Source organism: Montipora capricornis, chromosome 4 (genome assembly GCF_036669925.1).
Source record: "Montipora capricornis isolate CH-2021 chromosome 4, ASM3666992v2, whole genome shotgun sequence".
Classification (NCBI taxonomy): Eukaryota; Metazoa; Cnidaria; class Anthozoa; order Scleractinia; family Acroporidae; genus Montipora; species Montipora capricornis.
In genome coordinates this window covers 32,501,687-32,527,005 of record NC_090886.1, presented here as the reverse complement: position 1 = coordinate 32,527,005, position 25,319 = coordinate 32,501,687, and the positions used below count along the sequence as shown (strand labels likewise).

The window sequence follows — 25,319 nt, the reverse complement described above, 5'->3', positions numbered from 1 at the left end:
GTCTCATCAAATTTTCCTTCAATAAATAAAATACACTCAAGAACGCTGATTTCCATGTAGTTTCAGAATTTTTGTCGGCTGAAGACAATCCAAGTGGCATATGGTAGGAATCGTAATCGCTTTTTACGTGATGTAATTGTAATCCTTCGCAACAGCTAGAAACTGAAACACACACTCCCTGCAGAAAATTGTCGTATTCGCTTTTTTTCAACAATCCCATAATACAGTTCATTTCGGAGGGGGATGGATTTATTTGCACTAAAAGAATGGATATCCAGTTCACTGAAGCATGATAGCATGATACAGTCCCAAGAGTAATTAACTTGTATTCTCCTTTATTTTACAGTTGGTGCCCGATCGCTCTTGTAATTGTATTCTTTTTGTGTAAAGACCCCCTTCCCAAAACATATTGCATTGTGGGATGGTGAAAAAGTCTATACCGAATTTTATGTATTTTCTTTCAAGTCTGCATTTTACACCTGGTTTTACACCTGGTCTGCAGTCTGCAATTTGCATTCTGCGTGTTACACCGACCGAGTAAACGGTCGATTAATAGGCCAACGAGGATATGGAATTCTGTCGTGCGACCGGTCTTCAAACACAAACAAAGATATCATTTAGGTCGTTTCAGCGCAACCAGCAAACCTTTGTATTTATTTACGAGTGGGTTTCCTTTTTAACGAGGTAACTCTACTCGTCGAGAGTTACTCTTCATAGTAGGTTTTACAGTTGTAAGGAATCTGGTGCTGCATCGGCGGGTGATTATTAAAAGAACAGAGAATGGCTAACCCAAGCCTGTTTTCAGCTGTCCCCTCCCCTCAGGAAAAAATCGATACCACAATTTTTTTTTTAACGGAGGGGACGGCTGTATATAGGCTATGCTAATCCTCGATCCTCCATAAATCAGCTATCGAATCTCCCAATATTGCTCAATTTACGTTTATTCACTCAACTGATGGTACCAAGTTTCCACTTTAGGGTGGGTTGTGTTTTGTCGTAATTTGGCAAAGTAACCCTTACCCTTGTACTGGTCTGTGAAGGAAACGCTTTGAGTCGTCACAGCAATTACGATCTTCGCGCTTTTGACGGGGCCCCCCGCTGTTGCGCTGACCTATAATGAATGCATGCTCAAGATGGAGTCTGCCAGTAGCCGCGCAAGTAAGCGTTGTCCCGCAGGGCTCATAAGCCATGCAACAGCATTATGGCTGATCTTCTTACTGGCCTTCAACAGCAGCTTCTTAGAGCGCTAGTGGAGAGTGGCATCTCCAAAGATGTACTGCTCAGCGCCTTGGATGCGTTGTATGCTAATCAGGCAGCGTTCTGCACCGAGAACGCAACCAGCAACCCGGCGACGGTTGAAAAACAAGAAACTGACAAGCCAGCAACATATTGCAGTAATCCGCAGCATTCTTCATCCAGTGATAGTAACATAAAAATTGACGAATCAGCCAAACGCTCAGTGTATCAAGACACGCGCTTCGAAGCGGAACAGCAAATAAATTTCCTTGAGCATATGCTAAGGTATGTAAATACATCGAACTGTTTTCCACCAAAAGTGCTTTGTTGTAGTAAGCCGCACGACATCACTATATTTTTATACGTAGCAATCGAGCAACGTTATGCTTCAGTGGAAAAAGCTGTCAACTTCTAATAGGTTACTTATCTGCCTACGTTTTTAAATTAAACCAGTTTTCTCGGAATCTTTCTCACCTTACTTCGATCGCCTGCAATCTCGCGGAGTGCTGGTCCATGTTTAATAAAATCACGCCCAGCTTTCTTTGTTCTCGTTACGCCACCAATTTAACTTTGATCGATTCATTGTAACTCACTTAAACTCGGCACGCGACAAGTGTTGTTAATTTCGGTTTGAATCTTGACTTGCTTGTCGGCGTTACTGAAGTCAGCCTTGAGAAAACAATCCATCTTTTCTTCAGTGGCATTCTCGAAGAGCTGTGCTTCATTTTAGATCCTTATAAGTACATTTAGGCGAGACGAGAAATCGAAAAACAAACGGCACATTTCTAAACAATTCTCGCTTGTGAGCAACGAACAAGTACGTATCGGGTCGCTTTGCATTATTTATGAAATCTACTCCCAAGATATATTGCGTTTGTGAATATAAAAGCTATTGCGTTAATTATTTGCTTGGCTGGTTCATAAGAGAAAGACGATTAAATATTAACTTGAAGAACGTGAGGGAAATAATTTCGCTCATAAATATTTTATTTCGTTACAGAGTCTTTATCGTCTGAAGCGAGACGTGACATCGCTGGGTTTAAATGTTGTAATTAAAGTTTTGATTTTTGTACTTTAGTTCCATTGGGACTTCGGCCGTTGACAGACAAAGCCAGTGAAATCACTGAGCGCTTTTGCTTGCCGAGTTTCGTTAATGCATTGGCTAAATTATAGTTTAATTTAGTCAAATGGATTTACGTACTAGGAAAATGTACAGTTGTAATTCTCTTCTGTAGACCACAGCAAGCCATTTAGCTCTATCTGTTTCCGTGTGAAAACGGACTTTCATACCTTTTGAAACATGATCTCGGTTGGCCATTAAATTCCACTGTAGTCAAAGCGCGGTCAATTACTTTGGTCAATTTTTAGAACCTTGACCAAAATCTACGTCGCCCCTTTATTTAATATCTTTGTTTACCACGTACTTTTGTACCGTCCATGTAAACGGTTTTTTCTTTATAATTCTCTTAATTTTTATGAAGCAATAGAACCAGGGAAGGGTATTTTTTAACCAGAAGTGACAATATTTCGTTGGTTATGAGATCTTTTGTCGACAGAACAATTTTCATTCGTAATCGCCTGCAAACAGAGAAACAAAGAAGTAAGTTTGAAATAAATCTTTCACAATTTTTTACAGAAAGTACAGTTTTGGAAAATTACCTGGGTAGTATTGTCCCAAGGCACTATTTTCTTTTAATGCAACAAAATACTTTATCTGACTTTCGTGAAGTGGCTGGGCCGTTACAGTGTGGTTTCCAATATATTGATTGTATGGGCTTGAGGTTTCCTGATTGACAAAGTTCATTCAAATATCTTTGATGTCCTTGTCTGATATATTTTTGTTAAAGAGATGTTCAGGACGTATACAAAACAGGTTCAATAGGTGGATAGCGTTATCCACCCGATAAATCACTATCCAGCGGATAAATACTAGCAAAACCAATTGAGTTATCCAATGGATAGTGCTATCCACCCTTTGAACAACTGGGGCCAGGTCCATGGACCACCCCTGTGGACCACCCCTCATTTTGTACAGTTACAAGCAGGAAAATCTTAAGACAAAAAAGAGAAGTGATCCAAGCACTTATCTGGACAATTTAAGCAATTGTCTCTAATTTAATTTTAATTTAATTTGTTAGCTTTGTCCAAACACTACAAGAATACAACCACAACAGAAAATGAAAATACAAATAGATACATGGACAGGGATATTGCAACAGCTAAGGCCAATTACTGCAGGCTTAAAGACACATAAAACATTCAGGTGCCCCCAACAAGACTTTAACCCATGACCTCTGCGGTGCTAGTGCAATGCTCTACCAAGTGAGCAAATGAGGCCACTCAGTTGGGAGCATATCATGTTTTGCATACATCCTTCTCTTTGGGGACTTAGCATGCCTTTTTGGCCTGGCGTATATGTCAGGTTTCAGCCGAATGGTTGGCTCAGTTGGGTCGAGTATCGGAGTACTATGCTGGAGGTCATGGGATCAAAACCCAGGCTGGCGTCCTAGCGAATTTGGAGCACCCTAGATTTGGATCCCTGGGGTACTAAATCCACTAGCAGATTAATTTCTCATTGGCGGATTTGGCAATTTAAGTCCCCCACAGTGTTGTTCATTGACCCTGAAAAGCCCCTAGGGGAGTGGCCAACAGGATATTCATTCATTCAATTTGTTGGGCTCATTTGTGCCAGTGAAGGCTTGATGAATGTACATTTGAAGTGCAGGTTAAAGGTGAATCCCTTTGGAGCCACCAAATAGATTGTGTGGGTGTCTATAAGAGATAATTATTGCTTAATTCAGTAGCCCATATCTAGGAGCAAACGATAACCCTATATTCCCTTGTCACGGTTTTTCACAGACCTCGATTTATTTTTGGATTGAATTTCCCACAAATGAGACTCCCTCAAGAGCTCGATGACCAATCACAAGAACTAACTTGATATCATAGCATCACTGAATGGGAACAGTCTTTTTTTTCTTGCAGAAAAGGTAGTCTAAAAATAGATTGGTCTGCAAAAACGCCATGACACAGCCTTAGTATGGGAGTTCAAACACGTGCACTCCTAGTCATGGGCTCCTGCTTAATTTGCCAGATTTTTCTTCTTGTAATTTTACAAAGTAATGGGTGGACAACAGTGGTAGTCCATGGACCGAGTCCAAAGGGATGCTCCATGGACCGTAGTCCATGTTTTGTATGCAGGCAGATGCTTATCATTTTGTGTCTGGCCATTAAGAATGCATTCATCAGTGTGTCATTTTGTTTGTAGGGAAAACATGTTTCTGGTTTGCGAGGCCTTAATTATTTTTGGTTGCAATTTACGTGTGGTCAAACATTCAAGAAATTTTGTTAACACTTCGTTTGTTCTTGTGTTTGAGAGACGACAAGCTGCCTTTTCTCCACCTGACATTTGCACTTTTCCCTTCCCACTCCCAAAGTATTGAGGGTGAAATTTCTATTTTTGGACTCCAGGGCCTCTTCACATAAGCCCAGTTGACCGTTTTGCCTTTATTTTGGAGAAACTTCACTTTGTTCATGTGAAAAAAAGGGCTAGCCTGGTGACTGAGATTTGGCTACTGGGAATTGATAATTTTCCATACGAATGCTCCAGCCTTGTTAAAAGGTCAAGAGGTAAACTAGCGCACAGGCCAAGGGCCCATACAGCCGGAGCTTATCTTGGTTTTGATAGCATGAAGCAACTGAGAGAATTTACTCCCCCTAGATAGGATGCTTGTCCATCGCAGGGTTACCCCCAGCAGTATATCGCCAGTACCCATTTACACATCTGGGTGGAGAGAGAGTGGAATAAAGTCTCTTGTCTAAAGAAACAACACAATGGCAGAGCTAGGCTTCAAACCAGCGACCCTTGGAATCGGGAGAATGGCATGCTAACAACTATGCCTCCACTTATTGTAAGCCAGCCATGTTACCTTGGATTTTGTTATTATTGCTGTTGCATGTAAAATGGGGTTTGCAAAACCAATAAAAGCATAACATTCTTGCTAGGCTTGTTCCTTAGATTTTGTGCCTGAGTGGTCATATTAGAGAGCTTAAGCAAGGACGACGGCTACGAGAGCGTTGTCTAAAAATATTATTTGCGGTCACTGTAATAATTTTGCGATTACTCCATGTTGCTCGGCTTGGAAAGTGTGAATACACAAAACCAAGAATAAAATTGATGAGAACGGTGTGAATATTTAGAAAGAAAAGTGAAAATTCATCGTGATGTGCTCTTGTCCTCCACATGACCTCAAATTTGATAATTTCATGTCATTGTTAAGATGAGAACGGCAAAGAAATGTATCAAAATGTAAAACGCACGTGCAGGGCGTGCAAAGCTATTGTTTTTGTCCACTAAATATGCAAATTTGTGGCCTTCTTGTAGCCGTCCTCGTCGTCCTTGCTTAAGGTCCCTATTGCCACTTGTTGATCTCGTTAACTGGGATGAAATTTCTTTTGTGAACAGAACCGAATTTATTTTGGAAACTGAGCCAGTCCAGTCAACCAGAATCATATTAACAGGTCCTCAGTGGTGCAGTTCTGCATATTTACAGCAAATGTAGGGTGGTGTCCTGTGCCAAGCAATTAACTATTTTAGGCAAATTTCAATTCTTCGTAGGAATTCTCAGCGATGATGAAATAGGCCTTGTGCATGATGACGTCTCATTAGCTAATTTCACCACCAAGCCTCTAATTCAAAAATCAAACTTGTAAATCTTAGCATGAGCTAAATCCCAAAGGAGCAAACTTGTAAAGAAAACCCATGTGCAAACAGTATTGCAGTCCAAATGATGTGAATAATTTTTGTATACACAAGGCTTGGTGGTGAATTTTGAGCATACGTGGTATTTTGTAATCATGCATAAGGCCTGTTATATTCAGCCAGCTAATCACCTCTACAAAAGCAGGTAGTTCTATTAATAAATAAATATTATTAATACATTTGTCCAATACCTGGGCACAGGTTTGATGATGATGATGACAAGTTTTAACGTAAACAACTACAAGTGATTTTGCTACTGATCTTTGTGCATCTTATTCTGTTGGTTGTACTTCTCTAGAATGGATCCATGGCAAGCTGCCAAAGTAATCAAAATGTACATGCAACAGCACAACATTCCACAACGAGAAGTGGTGGAATCTACAGGTCTGAATCAGAGCCACCTCTCACAGCACCTTAACAAGGGCACACCGATGAAAACTAACAAGAGAGCCGCTCTGTACACTTGGTTCGAACAGAAGAGGAAAGAAGTCATAGAACGTATGCAAACAGATACTAATTATATAACGTTGTTTAATGAAGGAAATAGTAAATTTTGTTTATTATACTGGTTTCGACAGGCTTTTTATGTAGACCATATTCATAAATGGCGGCCAAGAAATTAATTCTTTTTTCTTTATGCTAATCATCCTGACTAGCCTCGTTAGCATGGACAAAATTCAAAACAATTTTTGCTCCAAAGCGAGGCTAGTGGGGACGATTAGAACGAAGACAAAAGAATAATTTCTTGGCCGCCATTTATGACTATTGTCTATAGTGTGCATCACTTTTTGCCATCTGGACGTTCCCCACTATTTTTATGTGTCTTAAATTATGGGATAGAAAGAAACATTCTAATGTGATACTGGTTGGAACTTATCTTCAAAAACCCAGCCTAAGAAGCTGTGAAAGAGAGCCTCGTGAACCTGATGGTCATTGTGATTATTTTTCATGCCTTGGTTGTTTTTTTGCATAGTTCATTGTTAAGCTGTTGACATCATCTTAGCACAGACTCTGCTCGGTTCAGAATGTTGTTTCGTCATACTAGATCACCATTGGTTTTGTGCTACAATCAGAGAGTTATGGTCATTTAGCCAACAAGTTAACTTTCAGTTTGCTTACATCCTAAGTCAGAAAACTTCCATCCCAGGGCCTGACTCTTTAATTTATAGGCCCCTTCTCCACTCACCAGGAATGAAGTCTTCAAAAACTAGCGTTTTCTATCCTATTGTGTCTTGTTAATGTTGTTTCTCACGACAGAGAATGGACTTGTTCTCTAACACAACAGTCGAATAGTTTTATTAAAAGCACATGGCATGCGTGCGCATGTGAACTGGTAACACAGCTGAATAACTGTTGTGACATGGCATCCCTCCCCCCAATTACAGACACGTGTGTTCAACAAACAAGCAAAGTCAGTTATAAGTTCAGTCTTTCAGGTGGTTTCTGTAACCGAGCAGGATAACGTCTAGCCGGTGTCCCCGTACTGCTAAGGGCAACAGTCGCCTGGTCCCTTGAAGTAATGACAGGGGTGGCACTGATATGTTCCTCTGTACTTGAACCCTCGATGTTGTCAGGTGTCGCGAACTGCGGAACTTCTCTTCAATTATTGCTTGCTGTTTGCAGGATAGCTGTGAACACAGCTGGGCTCTGTTGTTGTTGTTCGCCCCCTTGGTCAGATCTTAGGGGCAGGGCAGACCCCTTGAGTTGATCAATGTCTCCGCCAGACTGTGTAGGGTGCAACTCTAACTTCATATGTTAAGGGTCCCCTCTGAGCTCTTATGACCCTAGGCATCCACTTGTTTCCGCCACTGTAGTGTCAGGCAACAACTTCTTGACCTACATCCAGCTTGGGTCTGTGCCTATTGCTTAGATTCAACTCCAGGTCTTGCTGCTTATCCTCTGCTCTCTTCCGTATGTTGGGCTTTAGTGCATCAAGTCTTGTCCAAATATTCCTTCCCATAAGTAGCATGGCTGCTATTTCCCCTGTTGTTGCATGTGGTGTTGTTCTATAGGCTAGTAAGAAGTTCACCAGTTTCCAGGAGAGTGGATTCCTTTCAGTTGCTGCTGCCCGCAGAGCTTGTTTGAACGTTTGTACGAACCTCTCGGCCAAACCATTCGTAGCGGGATGGTATGGCGTTGACCATATGTGTTTGATGTCATTGTTTCTCCTGAAGGATCTAAATTCTTCGGCTACGAATTGGGGCCCATTGTCGCTGACTAATTGTTCTGGTAAGCCGTGGGTAGTAAAAAGCTCTCTCAATTCTTCAACTGTTTTCATGGCCGTTGTCGAATTCATCTTTACCACTTCTGGCCATTTAGAGTGCACATCCACAACAACGAGGAACATTTCCCCTAAGAATGGTCTAGCAAAATCAATGTGTATCCGTTGCCAGGGACGAGCTGGCCATTCACACAAGTGCAATGGTGCGGTTTCTGCATTTTTCTGGGCGAGTTGACAGCCCGTGCATTCTTTTGTCATCTGTTCAATTGCTTTATCCATCCCCGGCCACCACACGTAGCTTCTGGCCAAGGCTTTCATTTTAACAACACCAAGGTGACCACTATGGAGTTCATTCAATACTTGTGTCTGGTACTTTGATGGGATTATCACACGTGTTCCCCACATCAGGCAGCTGTCTTGGACAGTAAGTTCATCTTTTCTTCTGTAATATGATTCCAGCTCTTCCTCACACTTTGTTGGCCACCCTTGTTTTGTGTGTTCTAACACACGCGATAAAACAAGATCCCTTTGGGTTGCCTGGCGGATCATACCCACACTGATTGGAAGTATGTCTATCTGAGACATTTGGAAAACCTCTACGGGGTCCACCGTCCACCGTTTACTGTCCCTTGTTACAGGTAGGCGTGATAGCCCATCAGCATTTCCATGCTGGGTGGTGTTCTCGTATTCAATGCTGTAATTAAAGCCTGCAAGGAAGAGCGCATAACGCTGTAGGCAAGCAACTGTCATTGCTGGTATCCCTTTCTTTGGATGGAAAATTGAAGTCAGAGGTTCATGATCCCTTACAAGTGTGAAATGGCGACCAAAGAGGTATAGGTGGAACTTCTTAACTCCCCACACTAGTGCCAATGCTTCCTTAACAATCTGAGAATAATTCTTCTCTGTCTTACTGAGGGTGTGTGATGCAAACGCGACAGGTCTCTCCGAGCCGTCATCCATAATGTGACAAGGCAGCTCCAATGCCAACTGGTGATGCGTTACAGGCTAGTCTTAGGGTCGTCCGGGATCATAGTGGGTGAGGACCATGTCTGATGCGATGAGCTCCTTCACTTTTATGAAAGCTTCCTTGCATTCTGTGGTCCACTTCCATTGTTTACCTTGTTCTAAGAGCTAATTCAGGGGGTTTAAGGTGGTGGCTAGGTTGGGCAGGAACTTGTGGTAGTAGTTCACTAGTCCCGAAAATGAACGAACTTGTTGGACATTCTCTGGCCTTGGGGCATTGACAACTGCATCAACTTTCTCTTGTGTTTTGTGTAATCCATCCTTGTCTACTTCATGGCCACAGTAGATTACTTTCTTTTGGAAGAACTTGCACTTTTCCCGGTTTGCTCCTAGACAAGGCAGTGGAGGCAGTGTGGCCCAGTGGTTAGGGCGCTTGCCTTGAAATCCATGGATCCCGGGTTCAAGACCCGCTCTGACCACTCGTTGAGTTTGTTCCAGGTAGTCCCTGGTTCAACTTCCCAGCTGCACTTGTAAATAGCCAACTGGTTTGCCTCTGGCCAGTTGGGATTCTTAAGGGTTGTTGTTGTTCTGTTCCGTTGTTTCGTTTTGTTTCATTGGCCCTGAAAAGCCCCTATGGGGAGCCTTTCAATTAAGTATGTATTGTATTGTATTGTATTGTATTGTATTGTATTACCATGTTCTTGCAACCTAATAGAACTTCTCCCAGGTGGTCAAGGTGTTCTTGGTCGTTCTTGCCTGTAATGATGATGTCATCCAGAATGGAACTTGTACCTCCCACTCCGTCTAAGACTTGATCTATTGATCTTTGCCAAATGGCTGGGGCTGAGGTTATTCTGAATACAAGGCAGTTATATTGGTATAACCCTTGATGAGTGTTGATCATCAAATACTCTTGAGAATTTTCATCTAACTCCATCTGGTGATAGGCCTGTTTAAGATCAATTTTAGTAAATGACTGTCCTCCCGCAAGCTTTGCGAAAATGTCATCAATGCGGGGGAGTGGGTATTCTTCCAGCTGAGGGTTTATTGTGTTCTTGTAGTCGCCACAGATGCGTACGGTACCATTTGGTTTGACTACTGTTACAACAGGGGTCGCCCAGTCACTGAATATGACTTAATGTATTATACCTTCTCTTTCCAGATTCTTCAGCTCTACTTCTACCTTTGGTTTAATGGCATAGGGCACGGGTCTTGCTTTGCAAAACTTAGGTTGGCTACCTTCCTTTAAGGTGAGGTTTGCTTTCGTCGACTTGAGGGTGCCAACTCCATCTTGGAATACTTCACTGTAATCTTCAAGGAGCCTCTCTAGTCTTTTCTGAGGTCCCTGTGTCGGCTGCATGTGGGCAATGGAACAGATGAGCTTCCAGTCAAGTTGGATTTGATGCAGCCAATCTCTCCCAAACAGAGCAGGACCGTGCGTGTCTACGACATATAATGTCAAGTCCTTGACTTGGTTGTTGTGTTCCACGCGAACATAAAGTTTGCCCTGAGGTGTAAGCCTTTCTCCTGGATATGTCTTCAGAATGGCTTCTGTTTTTACAAGGGGTGTTTTTGGGAACAATTCCTTGTATTTTTGAAAAGGTAGTGTGGATATCGCTGAACCTGTATCCAGCTCCATCTTTAGGTTGTGTCCATTCACCTTTGGTTCAACCCAGATAACATTATCAATTGTCTGTCTGACGTTATTGACTTCTAAGGATCCTATTAAGCTGTCATCATCCAGCACTTTGTCCACCCCCAAAGAGTGTAATTTTTGGTTCACTTTCTTCGGTTTTCCCCGATCGGATGTGCCCCACTTTCCTGCACTTACGGCAGGTCTCATTCTTAAAATGGCACGCTTCTGATGAATGTAAATTGGACTCACGTCGGTACCAAGGCCATTTTAACCTTACCTCATCTCTCGCATTCTCCACTTTTCCTTTTTGCTTGTTCAGTTTGTTTACTTCTGACTCGTTCTTCCCTTGTAACTCGAGTGAGTCTTTTGCCGCTGCTTCCATCGATAAGGCAATTTGTGTCGCCTTGGCCAATGTCAAATCACACTCGGAGAGTACCGGTAGTCGCTTCTGGATAAGTGCGTTGTTTAGTCCGCACAGAGAGAGTAAAATACTCTGGCGTTAGACAGAGTAAAATCGTCTGGCATTAGACGAGTAAAATACTAAGTCTGGCCGGTTTCAGCCGGTTTGGACGTCAAAGGGTTAAATGGCTGAAAAACCTGTGTTTCTTTCTCCTGACACTGGTGACCACCATGTCCTTTCTAATGCCTTTATTTGTTATTGTAAATGTGATCTATACATTGCAAACACACAGCAAGCCAAAGGGCCAATGGATAATGCACTAGTTTTCAACCTGTGAAGAAATCAAGTAGGTGGATATGTACCATTTCTTCCTTTAATCATAGAATACAATTCCCCTGGGAAGAGGGTTATTGCTGAAATGGAAAGTAATGGAGGAGTTCCAGCCAAGAAGACTAGAAGAAATCGCTTTAAATGGGGACCAGCCTCTACAGATATTCTATACCAGTCTTATGAAGATCAAAAAAATCCCTCAAAGGAAGAAAGGTCGGTATCTGCAGTGCTGACTGCTTGTATTTTAGGAATGTGTACTTCTTAGCAATAGGCTTTATTCATGATAGCTGCTATGTTGGTTTTCAGATTGTCATGCAAATGAGCCATGTGATATGCTGGGGGCAAACATTGGAAAAAAGACAAATAGCGGAAAATCGGCTCGTCAAAATAATTGAAAAAACATTGCTAAAAGTACATTATTTTTCGAATTTAGAATTAAGTGCCTTTTATAATAATTTTATATCTTTTGATTGCCTTTGACATTTTGACTTTCTACTTCATTTGCTCATTTTTTCACTAAAAAAAACATCGAAATAAATTGTGTAATCATTCTATTTTACTACTTAGGAGATAAACATTCAATTAACATGAAACAAATCATCTGTGGCTATGATGTTCGTATGCATGATACTACCAAATCCAACATGGTGGCCATTGTGAGTAAGGTCTATTGAACAGACATCGTGAGTTCCTTGATTATGCTAAATTCTTTTTATCTGCAATAATTACAGTCATACAAGTGTGAACAAGACGAATACAGTAGAGCAAGGCTTTTCCTGCTTAAGTGTAGTAATTACCATACCCAGGCCACTCATTGCAAGCCCAATTACTAGGGCATAATGTAAAATATTAATAAGCCTGAAACCTCTAACTTATATTATATTATTGTAACCTCTATCAGTGCTCACTCAGTCCAGATGAGTTAAGTGTAGCCTGAGAAAGGGAAAACTGTTAAGTTGTCTTTGATGAAATAAATAAATTAGGAAAACATCTCTTTCAGAGAAGCACTGGTTGAGGCTTGTAACAGGGCAGAATGCCACCAGAGGGGTGTTCCTTATGACAATGTTGAGGGGCTTGGTCCAAACCTGGTAACTGAGAGCCGTGTTTATAACTGGTTTGCTAATAGACGTAAAGAAGAAACCTTTAGATTAAAACTAGCAATTGATGCAGCAACCTATCCTGGAGCTCCTGTTACTGTAAAAGGTGGGTATGGGTATGATTGAAGGTCATTTAATTTTTTTACAACTTGGGTTATTGTTAATGTTGAGCTCAAACATGAGGAGAGAAGATCATCGGTTTGATCCCCGCCAATTAAAACCCAACCCAACACCACTGTGCCAGTCTTTTACAACTGGAAGGATTCTGCCTTCTGCGTGCCCAACATGTTTTCTAAGCTTAGAGAATTGTCATTGGCCAGCTACGTAGTGGGATTAAGCCTTATGTTATAGAACATATTGCCCTCAAACATTTTGGTAGCATGTTTTCAGAGAATTGGATCTAAGTTTGTTAGTCGCAGGAAAGTTATTAGCTGTAGCAAATTAATACCCCGGTAGTCCAATTTTTGGGCATACATGGTAACTAAATTTTAATAACGAAAAATTGGCATTGGTGATCCCAAATAAGAGTAGAACTATGATGTCACTTGAATGCACTAATTGCACTGATATTCCAGGTCATGTGGCTGTTACAGTCGGAGTGGAGTGCAGGGATGGCACAGTAGTGAGAGCACTTGCCTCCCACCAATGTGGCCTGGGTTTGATTCCCACACTCGGCGTCATGTGGGTTGAGTTTGTTGCTTCTCCACTCTGCACTGAGAGGTTTTCTCCGGGTACTCCGGTTTCCCCTCTCCTCAAAAACCAACATTTGACTTGATTTGCGTTAATTGTTAATTTCAGTTTATAATGTCACCAATTAGTGCTCCAGTGCGAGAACGACTAGACACTTAAACAAAGTTCCTTTCCTTTGTAGAGTGTCCAACCTTACAGTCATCAACAGTCCCTCCTGCCACATCCCCTTCTATAGTGCCATCTGTGGCTAAGGTCTCATTACCACAACCTGTGCCATTAGATCCAGTTAAAACGGAAAAGCTGCAGCCAGGTACAGCCCATCTCAATCATAGCCGGCAAATAGCTACCGGGCAGGAAGTTCGACCACAGCTCAGTCAACATCAAGGAGCGTCTGCAATGATGAGCAGCTTTGTCCCTGCGAGGGTTTCCCAACAGTTATCACTGAATATGGCAATGATGCCTTCCCCAGGGATTCCTGCTAGTAGCCAAGTAGCTGTCCAATCACAAGTAATGCCAGTGTCAAGCATGGCCCAACATTCAGTTGTACCAAGTATTGGTCAAATGCCAGTTATTGTATCAGTGCCTACTGGGATGGATGGATTCCCACATGGCCTGCCACAGCTGCCAGAAAATGTAACACCAATGACTGGAGCAGCGCAGTTAATCCAAATGCATCCTGTTCCCATGACAACACTTCCCATGCCACCACCTCCACAGCCTGTCACAGGTAGTACCGGTAATATGCCACTGCCTCCAGCTCTTCAGCCCATTACAGTGATGTCATCAATGGTGCAAATACCAGCTGTGCAAGGATCACCTGCGGTCTCTGTTCCAACAAACAGTGGTCAGGAAAGGAAACCACAATCTCCAACATTTGAAGTCAAACTCAATTTTGCAGTCAAGGATGTGGTAGCTGAGAAAGCTGACGCTATGACTTTCAATGCCACACCTTCTGGTATAACAAAAGTCAAATGTGAAGGAATCAAAATGGAAAATGGAGACGATGAAACTATTATAGCTGAAAATGTAACAATCACAACTGAAGGTGGAGGAGAGAGGCATGAAAGTGGAAAGCCATGTGGGGAGGCCAAAAACGAAAATCAGAGCTCCACAAATGCTCAGGTGCAGTCTGTGGAGGGTATTTCAGGGAGATGATGATGGTAGGTTTCTTAAATTAGAGGTAGGCTATGATTATTTTTGACACATTCACAGCTGTCTGCTCGTTTTTCACTTTTAAGAGTATAAATTACAATCAAGGGGTCTTAGGTGCCCAGTTTCTGATCTTCTGAGAATTTAACATAGGGTTGAAATTTCAAACTTCCATTTTAAGCTGAGTGATGACAGATTGAGGCTAAACTTGGAACAATTGTGGTAGGGGAGGTGGAAACGGGTTCTCATTCTAGCTCACTGCAGAAACAAATTTAGTCCTTTGAAACAAGAAAATTCTTTCAGACGTCTGTCAATACATTTTGCATGCTAAGACACAAATTTTGTTTCTGCAAAATTTTGTCATTCTTTAGTCATTTGTGAATATTCTTTCTCCAACAATGTTTTACCATTAATCCAGGCTACCCAAAAGGGTGCTCTAATAGCTCTCAGTCATTAAATGAATATCTTTACTGAGGCAGAACAGGTCAAGAGGCCATGTTGAGCTTATGATCGCTTGTTGTCTTGTTTTAATCATCCATCTACCGGTACTGTCTGCAGAAAAGTCAATGGTAGAATTTAAAAAACCTGATTTGCTTTTCAATCCCACTGGTTGTCGCTGATTATGCTTAGACTGCACAAGCTTACCGAATAAACTTATTTTGTTTCCTTTGCTCCAGCATTTATTGCCATTTCCTGTGTGAACACAAGGTTGCATATGCCCTCTGTTTGCTCTGACTCATACGTTACATGGGAACTGTTTCCTGCAGGGTTGAATCAGTCATTTTTTAGTTGTGGCTGAGCTATCTGGCCTTTAAATGGCTGTTGGTGACCTTGTATTGATATAGACAGGCCTCACAGCCATCATTATGATACTTATGCTGTTATTGCAAACAGGACTGTATTAAGGACGGTGCCACTATTGTTATTGCGCATATGTTCTGCGCATCTCGAGATACTCGAATTTCCTATGGGTGGTCTTTATTAACACGGGGATATTTTTGTGCGGTTCAAAAGTGTGTGGAGAAATCAGAACTTAGCAAGCGATCTTGGTATCCAAGAAGAAAACTGAGGGCAACCAAGCATTTTTCAGAGAACTGATAATGAAGCTTCAATTTGTAAAAGAATGCCATACATTGCTTTGTATTTTAAAGCTTTTTACAAACATTGTTGATTAATTTATTATCTTCGAAAAATGCGTGGTTAGACTCAATTTTCTTTTTGGATTTCAGTAACACTTGTTAAGATCTGCTTTTCCCGCATATTCAGTAAAGCGCGCAAAAATACCTTTGAATTAGTAGGCACCGTCCTTAAAACAAGGTCACTTGCTGTCTTAGGCATACCCATAGAATGTTCTACTGTTTTAGACTACACAGCTATTACTCAAAGGAGGGTCACGAACTTGTTTGATACCAACATACACCTTCTTCCAAAATGGCCGCCATTTAAATATTCTTTGGTTTTTATTCAAATAAGCCCTTGATGCCTGTCCCTCTTCTTAAGGTTAAAATTTGAAAGAATATTTTATCTTGAACAAGGCAACAAGGGCCAATTTGTATCCGCATAAATCAGCGCCCATTTTGGAATAAGGTGTATTATGGTAGACAATCCAATCTATCCGTTTCAAATTAGCATGATACAGGCATCTTCTTCTTTTTTTTTCTGCTGGTTCACAAAACTGTCAAAGCCCAATAGAAACTAATTTTTACTTAAAGTGCCCCTGTGACCATTTTTGGATTTGAAATCTGTGTTAACTAAACACTAAGCGACCAAAGTTTTAAGCCTTCATTTCAAAATGACACTTTTCACTGTAACTTTCCTATTTTAATGGTCCGCCATTACTAACTTTAAGATCTTGAGAGAGCTGCATCAAGGAGAAATGACGTCAAAGGCTCACTAGTTTAAGGATGTAATGTGTGTGTACGCTGCAGAATTAATTTTGCAGCACAGGAGTTTTGTGGGAGGTGCGTTGGCCTCATGGTCAGTGTGCAGCATCCCATCGAGGGGAGAGTAGGAATACTACTAGTAACTTCAAGCTACAGAAACCGGAGATAAGCGCTGGTCTAATGGGCTTTCTAGGCTCGTAACAGGCTTTACCTTTCCGTTACAGGAGTGTGGGCTTTCAGACTTTTTAAACTCGTGCTTTGCATATATAATTAGCTGCATTCACATGCTGAAATTTTAAGCTGGTGAGCCTTTGACGTCACTTTTCCCTGGATCCAATCCTCCATTCGGTCAGTTTTGAATGTGAGCAATGGTGGACCATTGGTACACTCAAAGTAAACAGCCTTTGGATAAAAATCAAAGCTCAGAGTTTTGCCAGTCAGATGTTAAGCAAAAACACTTTCAAATCTAAAGAAAAATGGGAAGTGAGTTTTTTTTATCACAGGGGCACTTTGAGCTTGTAATGTAATGCATTCATTGTAATTTTCTTGGATTTTGGAATTTGATGACTTGAAGCATACATGTAACTGATAAAGAGCAGTTTACATGTAGTTTGTGGTACAGGTTTTATTGCATGATAGTTCATTGAAGAATCCTAAAATCATAATCCAACCTGTTTTGCTGTCATTCTCTATTTTGTCAAATTCTCTTTTACCCCCCAAAATTTTGCATAATCATTGTTTGCAATTTCTCCGGGGACAACATGTCCCAAGAAATCCAAAACAATGCCTTTTCCATTTTTTTTTTTATTATGGGGGGGGGGGGGGGGGGGGAGGGTAGAAGAGGTGTATTATGGGATTTGAGAAAGTAGAGAATTTAGCAAAAAAATGAAGATAGGATAGTAGCTCTTTGAAGAAGTGTTCTTGATGACATTCGTTGGGATCACAATATAATCATGCATTAAGTATGGTCAAGTGTGGGTGACAAATTTTATGGGTATTTTGCTGTTGTTGCCATAGCTAAGCAACAAACCAAATTGTTACCTTAATAAATTAAAAAAGGGATCACCATAAAAGTTGTGTATACCACACTAAACTCTCTTTTACTATGGTTAGATTGTTTAAGTGTGGCCTCTTCCATTAGCTGATGTTTAGAGCCTTGCTACAAAGTGATGACCCCAGCCCAATAATGAACTGTCATTCCATTGTCATCAATAACAGTTTCTCTTACATTCATTAAATTGTAAAATAATAAACAATTATTATTACACTCACTGAAGTGGAAGGGAATAGTCACGGGTATTCACTATGTATATAAATTATTGTGGCAGCAACAAAAAATACTAATAATAGAATGAAGGTAAATAACGTTTTGGTAAGTAGCTCACAAGAAGAAAAAACCAAAAACGTACTACCAAAACAATTAGTGGAATCCATTTTGTTTCTTTTCTGCTGGTCTGAGGTGAATTGTATTTGATAAGCACTGTCGAGTTGACCAATCGGGAGACTTGAAAAGCAGTTTTTACTTGTGTTGTACATAGTCTGTGGGCATCTAGTTGTTTTGGTTCTTTTTGCACCCAGGTGAAACGAGCTGAAAAAAACAGATTTTCTGGCAGGCAATGTTATTCATTAATCTAAGAAAATTAAGGTTGAAACATTGCTAACAGTTATGCCACAAGGCAGTCAATTATTTTAAATTTGAAGTTTTAGCATAATCAAAGTGGATTCCATGAGAGTACTTTCTATGGTTGTGATTGGAATACCATGAGAGAGTACAATGATATAATTATTATTAACTAAATTATATTGAAGGTTGGAATTTATGTAATTAAATAACGAAAGCTGGATCACATTATTTATGTTTATTTTTCATCATTGTCAGATTCTTATCAAATTACATACTTTATTAGATTATTTTATCCAAAGGCGAGTGACAAAGACTATTAATTTTTTAAAAACTTATGTTGCACATGCATTCAGAAATTTCATTGAAAAATTGTGAAATTAAGATCATTGATTTCATGATGTTCTATTTTATAGAATTGAGAAAAAAAAACATCGACTGTAATAATTTATTATTTTATATAGAAATAAATGCAATATTTATGTTCAAAAAACGAACTCACATTATGTAAACCCTTTTCACACGAAGAGCTATTGGACGTTGAATTGTGACACTACCTTTGGGGTCTAACTTTATGTCAGCAACTTTCCTCAGAGCACCAAGCTTCTGTCCCGCTCTGCATGTGTTTTGAACAATTATTGTTGTCAATGGTCGTATTCCCACACCCAGAATCGGGAGAGGATGGCCACAACAGTTTGACCAGTGTGATGAGGAATATCATTGTCGATAAGAGTACAGACAGTGTACCACAATATTCAACGCTAAAGAAAGTTTTTATTTCAGAGCGTGACCAAAATCATGACACGAAGAAAGAGCAAGCGGTGAGCTCAAGCGGTGTACATAACTTTCTCGTAATATGATTGGTGTATTTCCCAAAATAGGCGTTCCTGATTGGCTATTACATTGCGTGACAAATTGACGCGAGTATGACGCGTACAGCATTGTCTAGACTCTTATCGACGGCAAATTAGCCAATCAGATTGCGAGATTACAAGCAATTGTGGTAAAAAAATAAATCTACCCGGGAACGGGTTGACTACTGGGCCAAGTATGACAGACAGAGGCTACCCTTAATGACTTGAATGTCCAACAGTGGACTGAAAGATTAACCAAACCGTTGACATCTACTTATAGACCGACAGTTCCAGTCAACTCCTGTTCATTTCCAGTTCACTGAGAAAGCTCAAATCGACACTGATTCTAGCCTCCGTGGGTGGAACATACACGATTTTCGATGTTCTGGCCGCGTGAAAAGTGGGGCGAGACAAAAAGAGGTGGGACGAAAGGAAGGAAACCTCCGCCTCCCCCTCGTTTTTGTCTCGCCCCATTTTTCGTGCGGCTGAAACACTGATTCCGATTCATCTCAAACATGAAGGTTTGGTTTAAATCCTAGAGGCCCTGGCTGCCTTCACCTGGGTTTCGACATTGTAAATAGGTGATTAAGAAAAAATGAAACAACACGCCGTCTACGAAATAGTTTTCTCTCGTTCGGAAATCAAGGAAACTATTCCGCTAAATTCTCAACGTATGGTGGGAACAATTAAGTGTAATTCTGCGTTGATGTTTACGAGTCGATTAGTACTTTTACAGTTGTTTCGCATCTCTTTGTTTCATACCCTCTGTGAGCCAAAATTATTAGTCTGAACCCTCTGGCCTCTCAATCTCCAGTGAATCACTAATAGCTCCTTCCCTATTTTGTTCAGCCTTTTCTGTTTCTTTGTCGCTTACGATGGTTCGTTCAACTTCTGTTCTGCTTCCCGCTGCTTTCCTTGCACTTTCCTTGCAAGACTCCCAGAAGGCCTCCAGCGAGCCATTCTTGTCGGCGCAAAAGTCTTCAAATTCATTCCTCAATTTGCTACTGGCTCCTTGGTCGCCCGTGGCAGCTGATCGCCAGCGTTTGGTTAGCATGAAGTTTGGCATCCACTGGAACCCCATGCAGCGGCCCTTTCCTTCTGACCTGGTCACACGACAGCCAACCGGATCCATGTCCTCCTCCCAGTGCGGGATTCTGACAAATGCGACACCACTCGTGTGAACGTAGTCGTTCTCACGACATTGCACTGGTGTCATTGAAACCATGGGTGAATTCATGTGCATCGAGCCATACGGCGAGTCGCGGATGAATCCGAATCTATCAAGGAAAGAAAGGATTTGCCCATTTAGTGCGATTTCCAATGACTGCCGCAAAACCAAAAACAAAGAAGAACTTTGACATTGCAAATTGACAATGCTAAATAAATGTAAGGAGGCTCGGGAGTCTTTTTCAAATGTAACAGTGAGTTTCCAATGGAAAAGAACTAAAACACTGTTGATCCTTTCAGAAGGGAAATGTTTTAATATTTGAGTAATACTATTGTCAGGTAATTTTACACCCTTTCACCCCTGAACCGGCCTAAACCGGCCATACTTAGTATTTTACTCGTCAGTGGGGAACCCCCAGGAGTCAATGGGTTAATCACTCACTGAAAAACAATGTCCCATAAAAAGGATGTCAGTGGATCCCAAACTATTGCCATGGCAATGGTACAGCACTGCTGAAAGACCCTCTAAAATTACGTTTTTGGAAAATAATTGTGAATAGCGTATTTTGTTGAAAATAGTGAGCTCTAATTGGTGGGGAGGGGGGAGATGACATCATTTCATGGGGTTGGTGGCTTTGTGGGGGGTCTCGATTTGAGGACGAGGAAAAGGACCCGGATGAAGGATAATGTCTCACAATATGGCTGCCTTAGGAGGACCAGGCTGAAGAGCCCAGATGATGCCAGTTGAGGCGAGAGGAAATGAAAGAAAAAAAACCCTTTTTTCTGACCTGAATGAATTTTTTTGAACGAAGTGGTAAAAGTAGGAGTGAAGAGAAACCTTGCGAGGCAATGGGAGTATTGTTTGAGTGACATGTACAATTGACGCTTCGTGTTGGCCAATGAGGGATTTTCAGTCCGTCAATGATGGCCGTCTGACTAGCTTTCCCAAAGAAAATACTGTTACGCCCCTCCACGTCGTTGAAAATCTAATGTCAGTTTATTCAAACATGGTGGAAAGTCCTTTGCTGGGAAAGAACTACAAGGAACTCCTCCATATGGCCCCCCATACACATCAAGTATGATCGCGTCTAAGGATGGTAGCCTGCTATTATGGAAGTACGAATGGACTGCTGTCTGACTAGCGTTCCCTCGGATCGACGCCTTCGAGTATGATTGCATCTTTGTCATCATCTTCGTTAAAGAAAAAACAATGGAACACATCGTCTTGCTATGTGACCCCTTGCCAGATTTCCTAACAATACCAGCAAAGCCTTTAAAGTACATTTGCCTGAAAACCCAACATTTAATTGGATTAGTCTTAAATTGGTTAATTTCAGTTTACAGCGTCTCCAATCAGTGCTCCAGCACTAGAGGACTAGACACTTAAATAAAGTTCCTTTCCTTTCCTTCCCTGAACCGATGATAGCGACTGAAACGTCAGTCTCGTTCCTATCTCCATGTTGCACACGGATCCAAAGGGAGCTTACGAAACGAGGACGACGACGGCTACGAAACTATTTCATGTCGTTTCGCGTTAAAAAGGTGCAGTAACTGTCGAGGAATTAAACTGGTATGAGTGAGTTGAAAGCGTAGAGAGAGAACTGAAAATTCATCGTCATGTGCTAACGTCCTCCACAGAACCTTGAATTTGGTCATTTCACGTCGTCATTTAGGAGATGACGGCAAAGAAATGTACCAAAATGTAAAAGGCACGTGCAGAGCCATTGTTTTTGCTCACTAAAACTGTTGTTTTGTAGCGTCGTCGTTGCCGTGGGCGTCGGCGTTTAGTCAGCTCCCGATTGATGACGTCAGAATCATGATGGCCTCTGTGACCAGTTGCAAATGGTTAACAGGCCTGTATCTGATGCCCAATGCTGCTGTGGATGCCAACGACACCAAGTTCATGTTCATGACCAACATGTACAAGTTCTTCAAAACACGTCATTCAAACAGATCAATCTGTACGTCAATGGAGCCTCGAGGGGCGTACAGGCCAACACCTACATATACTTGGCCTTTTAATAAGTCTAAAAATGCCGTTTTCCGCTAATGACGTCGAACTCTTGCCTTCAAATTTTATTTAGAAATGTACAAAGGCCTAAAACTTTTCCGATTTCTTTTCTTGTTTGAAGCCTTTGTACATTTCTGAATAAATTTTAAAACATGAGTTTGACGTCATTAGCGGAAAACGGCATATATTACTCGGCCTTTTTTCACATACACGTTTCTGGTCTACCCTCAAACTAACACTAAACTCATGCACAATTTCCTGTACAACCCTAAAACACGTGACTGTAGAATCCAAGGAACGAGCAAGACAGAAACAACAACGCTAGCAATAGAACATTAAGTACTTAAGCAGAAGTAGAAGAGCCCCACATTAATCGAATGAAATAATTTCAAAGTAGAGTTCAAGGAGGGTCAATGCAAAATGAAAAGAAGCGTAAAGAGCAGAGAATACTCTTTTCCATTTCTTCTAAAACTTTGAATAAGAACCTGCTTCAATAGCAGATAGCTTCGCAACCTCAACAATGCAATTTTAAGGGTTGTTTACATTCCATAATAGTAAGCTTGGTTCTGTTTAATTTGCCACAACCGTCCGCTTCATCAAGTCCTTGTCCCTCTTCCTTTCCTTTCCCAAGACCTTCAGGTTATGGGAGTACTTTCTGCACCTGTTCCACACGCCTGATCACCAGACCTACGTGGTTTCCCTGCCAGCCTGACAGTACTACATGCTTAAAGGAATAAGCATGCCGGGTCGCATGGCATGACTCTCAAGTGGTCAAGGGGGTGCTGTTGACTTTTGAGAGGAACTGGGCTTGGCCTACAATGGTGCCACTGAGCACCAGCCCCTCTATGGAACGTAGACCCAACTCGTTCTCAACATTTGTGAAAATTGCCTTACCCGACACATTGTGGACGGGTATGATCCAGACACTGCGCACGAGTTCTACCAGTGCTTAATTAATGGTTGCTGCACCTGCCACCCACAATGTAGCCTCCATGTAGCCGTTCCCTCTCCCGGAACGAAAAACGGGAGGGAACGTCTACGAAAAGCTGGCCCAAATCGTGTTCCATGACGTCACGCCTTTAGTGAGAAAATAGATACTGGTTTCTCATTGGTCACTTACCTTAGTCAATTCTTTCAAGAACACAGATTGGTCAAAATGGATTGCAACGTTAACTACGCTCGCTTTCGCGGCGGTGATGATAACATTAGAGAAGAAAATGGTGCAAAAGGAACGTGAATTGTTTGCTCATCTTGAATCATCTTGAATCATCTTGAATCAGAGGTGGGCTGGGGCGCTTTGGTATGCTGAAATCGAAACTTCCTGTAAGCGATTGGCCTTCGACTGGAGAACAAGCGGATCTTTTTCCAAACTTTCTGCGTAGAAGCTTCTCAGTGATTTTTCTAATTCCTCAAGGTTGTGCTGCAAATTTTGCCGTTTCTTAAGGACAGCATAACTGTATCGTTGTTAAACGGTGATTATTTGTCTCGATAAATGAGATGAAGGTCTAATTAACTCCGAGCTTGGACAAACTTTCATTGCTTTATACAGAAAAAATTTACTACAAGACACCACTGGGTAAACTGATATCACTCTGTCATTTATCTATTTCACTGTATCACCATCAAGAATTAAGCTGTAACTATTTTCAAATTTCGAACAATGTTCCATTAGACAAATAAATCAGTTTGAAACCGATGGCAAGTGAGTGAATCCATAAGCAATACAATAACACAGTCTGCAAACGTACTTCGACTGTTCGAGACTGTTCACGTGAAAGGTTGTCTTCTTCTTGCTTTGGACTAAAATAATATCGCTCGTAGTCCTTTTCAATCTCTCAAAAACACAGTATGCACTTAAAAAGAGACTTTGTCTTGCAAATGAGTTCCAAAGAACAGAAATATATCTAATACAAACTTCAGCGCAAATACCAATTATTTCCAGAAATTACATAAATTATCTTGACGTCACAGAACACGATTTTGGCCCAGCTCGTTAGTTTCCCTCATCTCGTTTTTCTTTCGGGGGGAGGGTACGGCTACACGTAGGCTACCCCCAATGCACCAAGACCCATGCCCTCCTGCTGGACAGGACCATGGACAATATGCAGGCTAACAAGCTCTTCCGTTGGCCTAAGAGTAGCATCTCTACTTCTAGATGAACAAGTATGGTGAGTAGCCCTCTACGAACCAGGGACGACTGACCTCCATTGCCCAAGTGCACTTTGCTACCACCTGACAGCTTCTCCATCCAGTCCATGAAGAAAGCCTTGACTGATCCTTGATGGACAACACTTTGATGTGTGACCATTCGGACATCAAAGCCGCCTTAGTGGGGACTTGGTGCATGCAGGGTGGAGAAAGGGTACACCATCCTGCATGTCGACGAGGTAAGACCCCTTCTTTTCCTCCTCTCTCGTCTTTTCGTCTCATCCTCTCTCTTTGTTTTCGTTTCTTTTGTCCCTCACAGATCTAGCAGTTCAAGCAACATGGTAAGGGCCTCTTTTGATCTTATGTCGATACTTTGTTTAAGCCCAAGGAACATACCAGTGGTTGACCCACGTCAAGATATCCTGTTGGAGGCTTCCAAGATCCAAACGAATCCTGGCCTGTGAGCACCGGCCAAGAGCGAAATGATGCTCAATTCCATTTGAGGCAAGTTCAGTCAGCATCTCAACAATACCCAGGTCCGGGAACTTGTAGACCCCAAACCCTTTATGACCTTCTGGGTAATTTTCCTTGTTTTGGTCGCCATCTTCCTCATTAAATTGGGACCCCCACGAAGCCTTAAAACTTCCGATACGACATCAGCGCCAATCAGAGTGTGATGCATGAATTAAACTTTGAAATCCACCAATCATCAATCGCCATTTCTGATCAAAAATGCATAGTACTACTGTTGCCAATTAGTTTTGTTTTTCTTTTTTATTGGCTAAGAATGTGACATGAAATAATTTTATTTAAGCAAATCACTTACTGTAGTAATGCAACCACAGAAATCACGAAAGGTGTTTAAACACTCAATTTTATACTACTCCTATGCTTACAAACGCTGTTTCATGGAGAATGCAGATACAAAGTCATTGATCTTTCCAACCAGACGAGACGATTTTCACCTTCATGTTTAATAATTGAACTGAGCTTTATAACAGTGAGACTGTATAACCCCCAGTAGATTCCTACCTTTGAAGTATGGCTTCTTGGAATACAAACATTCTGAAATGTCTGCTAGCTGGATCAAACTCTGACAAACAAAGAAAACGGGCAGAAGGAGTTTGATAGGAATTCTTTTCAAGTCAGTA

The 25,319-nt window shown here is 41.4% G+C and overlaps 2 protein-coding genes across 4 annotated transcripts in view; one reads left to right on the top strand and one right to left on the bottom strand.

Moving 5' to 3' along the window:
- The first annotated feature begins 1,057 nt into the window (after positions 1-1,057).
- LOC138045953 (hepatocyte nuclear factor 1-beta-A-like) lies at positions 1,058-15,290 on the top strand. 3 transcript variants are annotated; one of them, XM_068892597.1, is made up of 6 exons: positions 1,058-1,521; positions 6,297-6,496; positions 11,602-11,761; positions 12,549-12,751; positions 13,517-14,495; positions 15,162-15,290. In XM_068892597.1, the coding sequence occupies exons 1-5, from the start codon at positions 1,202-1,204 to the stop codon at positions 14,488-14,490; spliced, it is 1,857 nt and encodes a 618-aa protein (XP_068748698.1). In that variant the 5' UTR covers positions 1,058-1,201; the 3' UTR covers positions 14,491-14,495; positions 15,162-15,290. The 3 variants fall into 3 exon arrangements, with proteins under 3 accessions (XP_068748698.1, XP_068748697.1, XP_068748699.1); XM_068892596.1 differs by lacking the exon at positions 15,162-15,290 and having other exon boundaries at positions 13,517-14,636; XM_068892598.1 differs by lacking the exons at positions 1,058-1,521; positions 15,162-15,290 and adding an exon at positions 5,010-5,147 and having other exon boundaries at positions 13,517-14,636.
- A 3,767-nt stretch (positions 15,291-19,057) lies between these two features.
- The window catches only part of LOC138045949 (GATOR1 complex protein DEPDC5-like), a 44,640-nt gene continuing 38,378 nt past the window's right edge, over positions 19,058-25,319 (bottom strand). Inside the window, exons 21-22 of the mRNA XM_068892591.1 lie at positions 25,201-25,261; positions 19,058-20,119 (exon numbers count right to left, since the gene is read on the bottom strand). Coding sequence (XP_068748692.1) covers positions 19,624-20,119; positions 25,201-25,261 — 557 coding nt within the window. The 3' untranslated portion in view covers positions 19,058-19,623. The remainder of the gene's footprint in view (positions 20,120-25,200; positions 25,262-25,319) is intronic.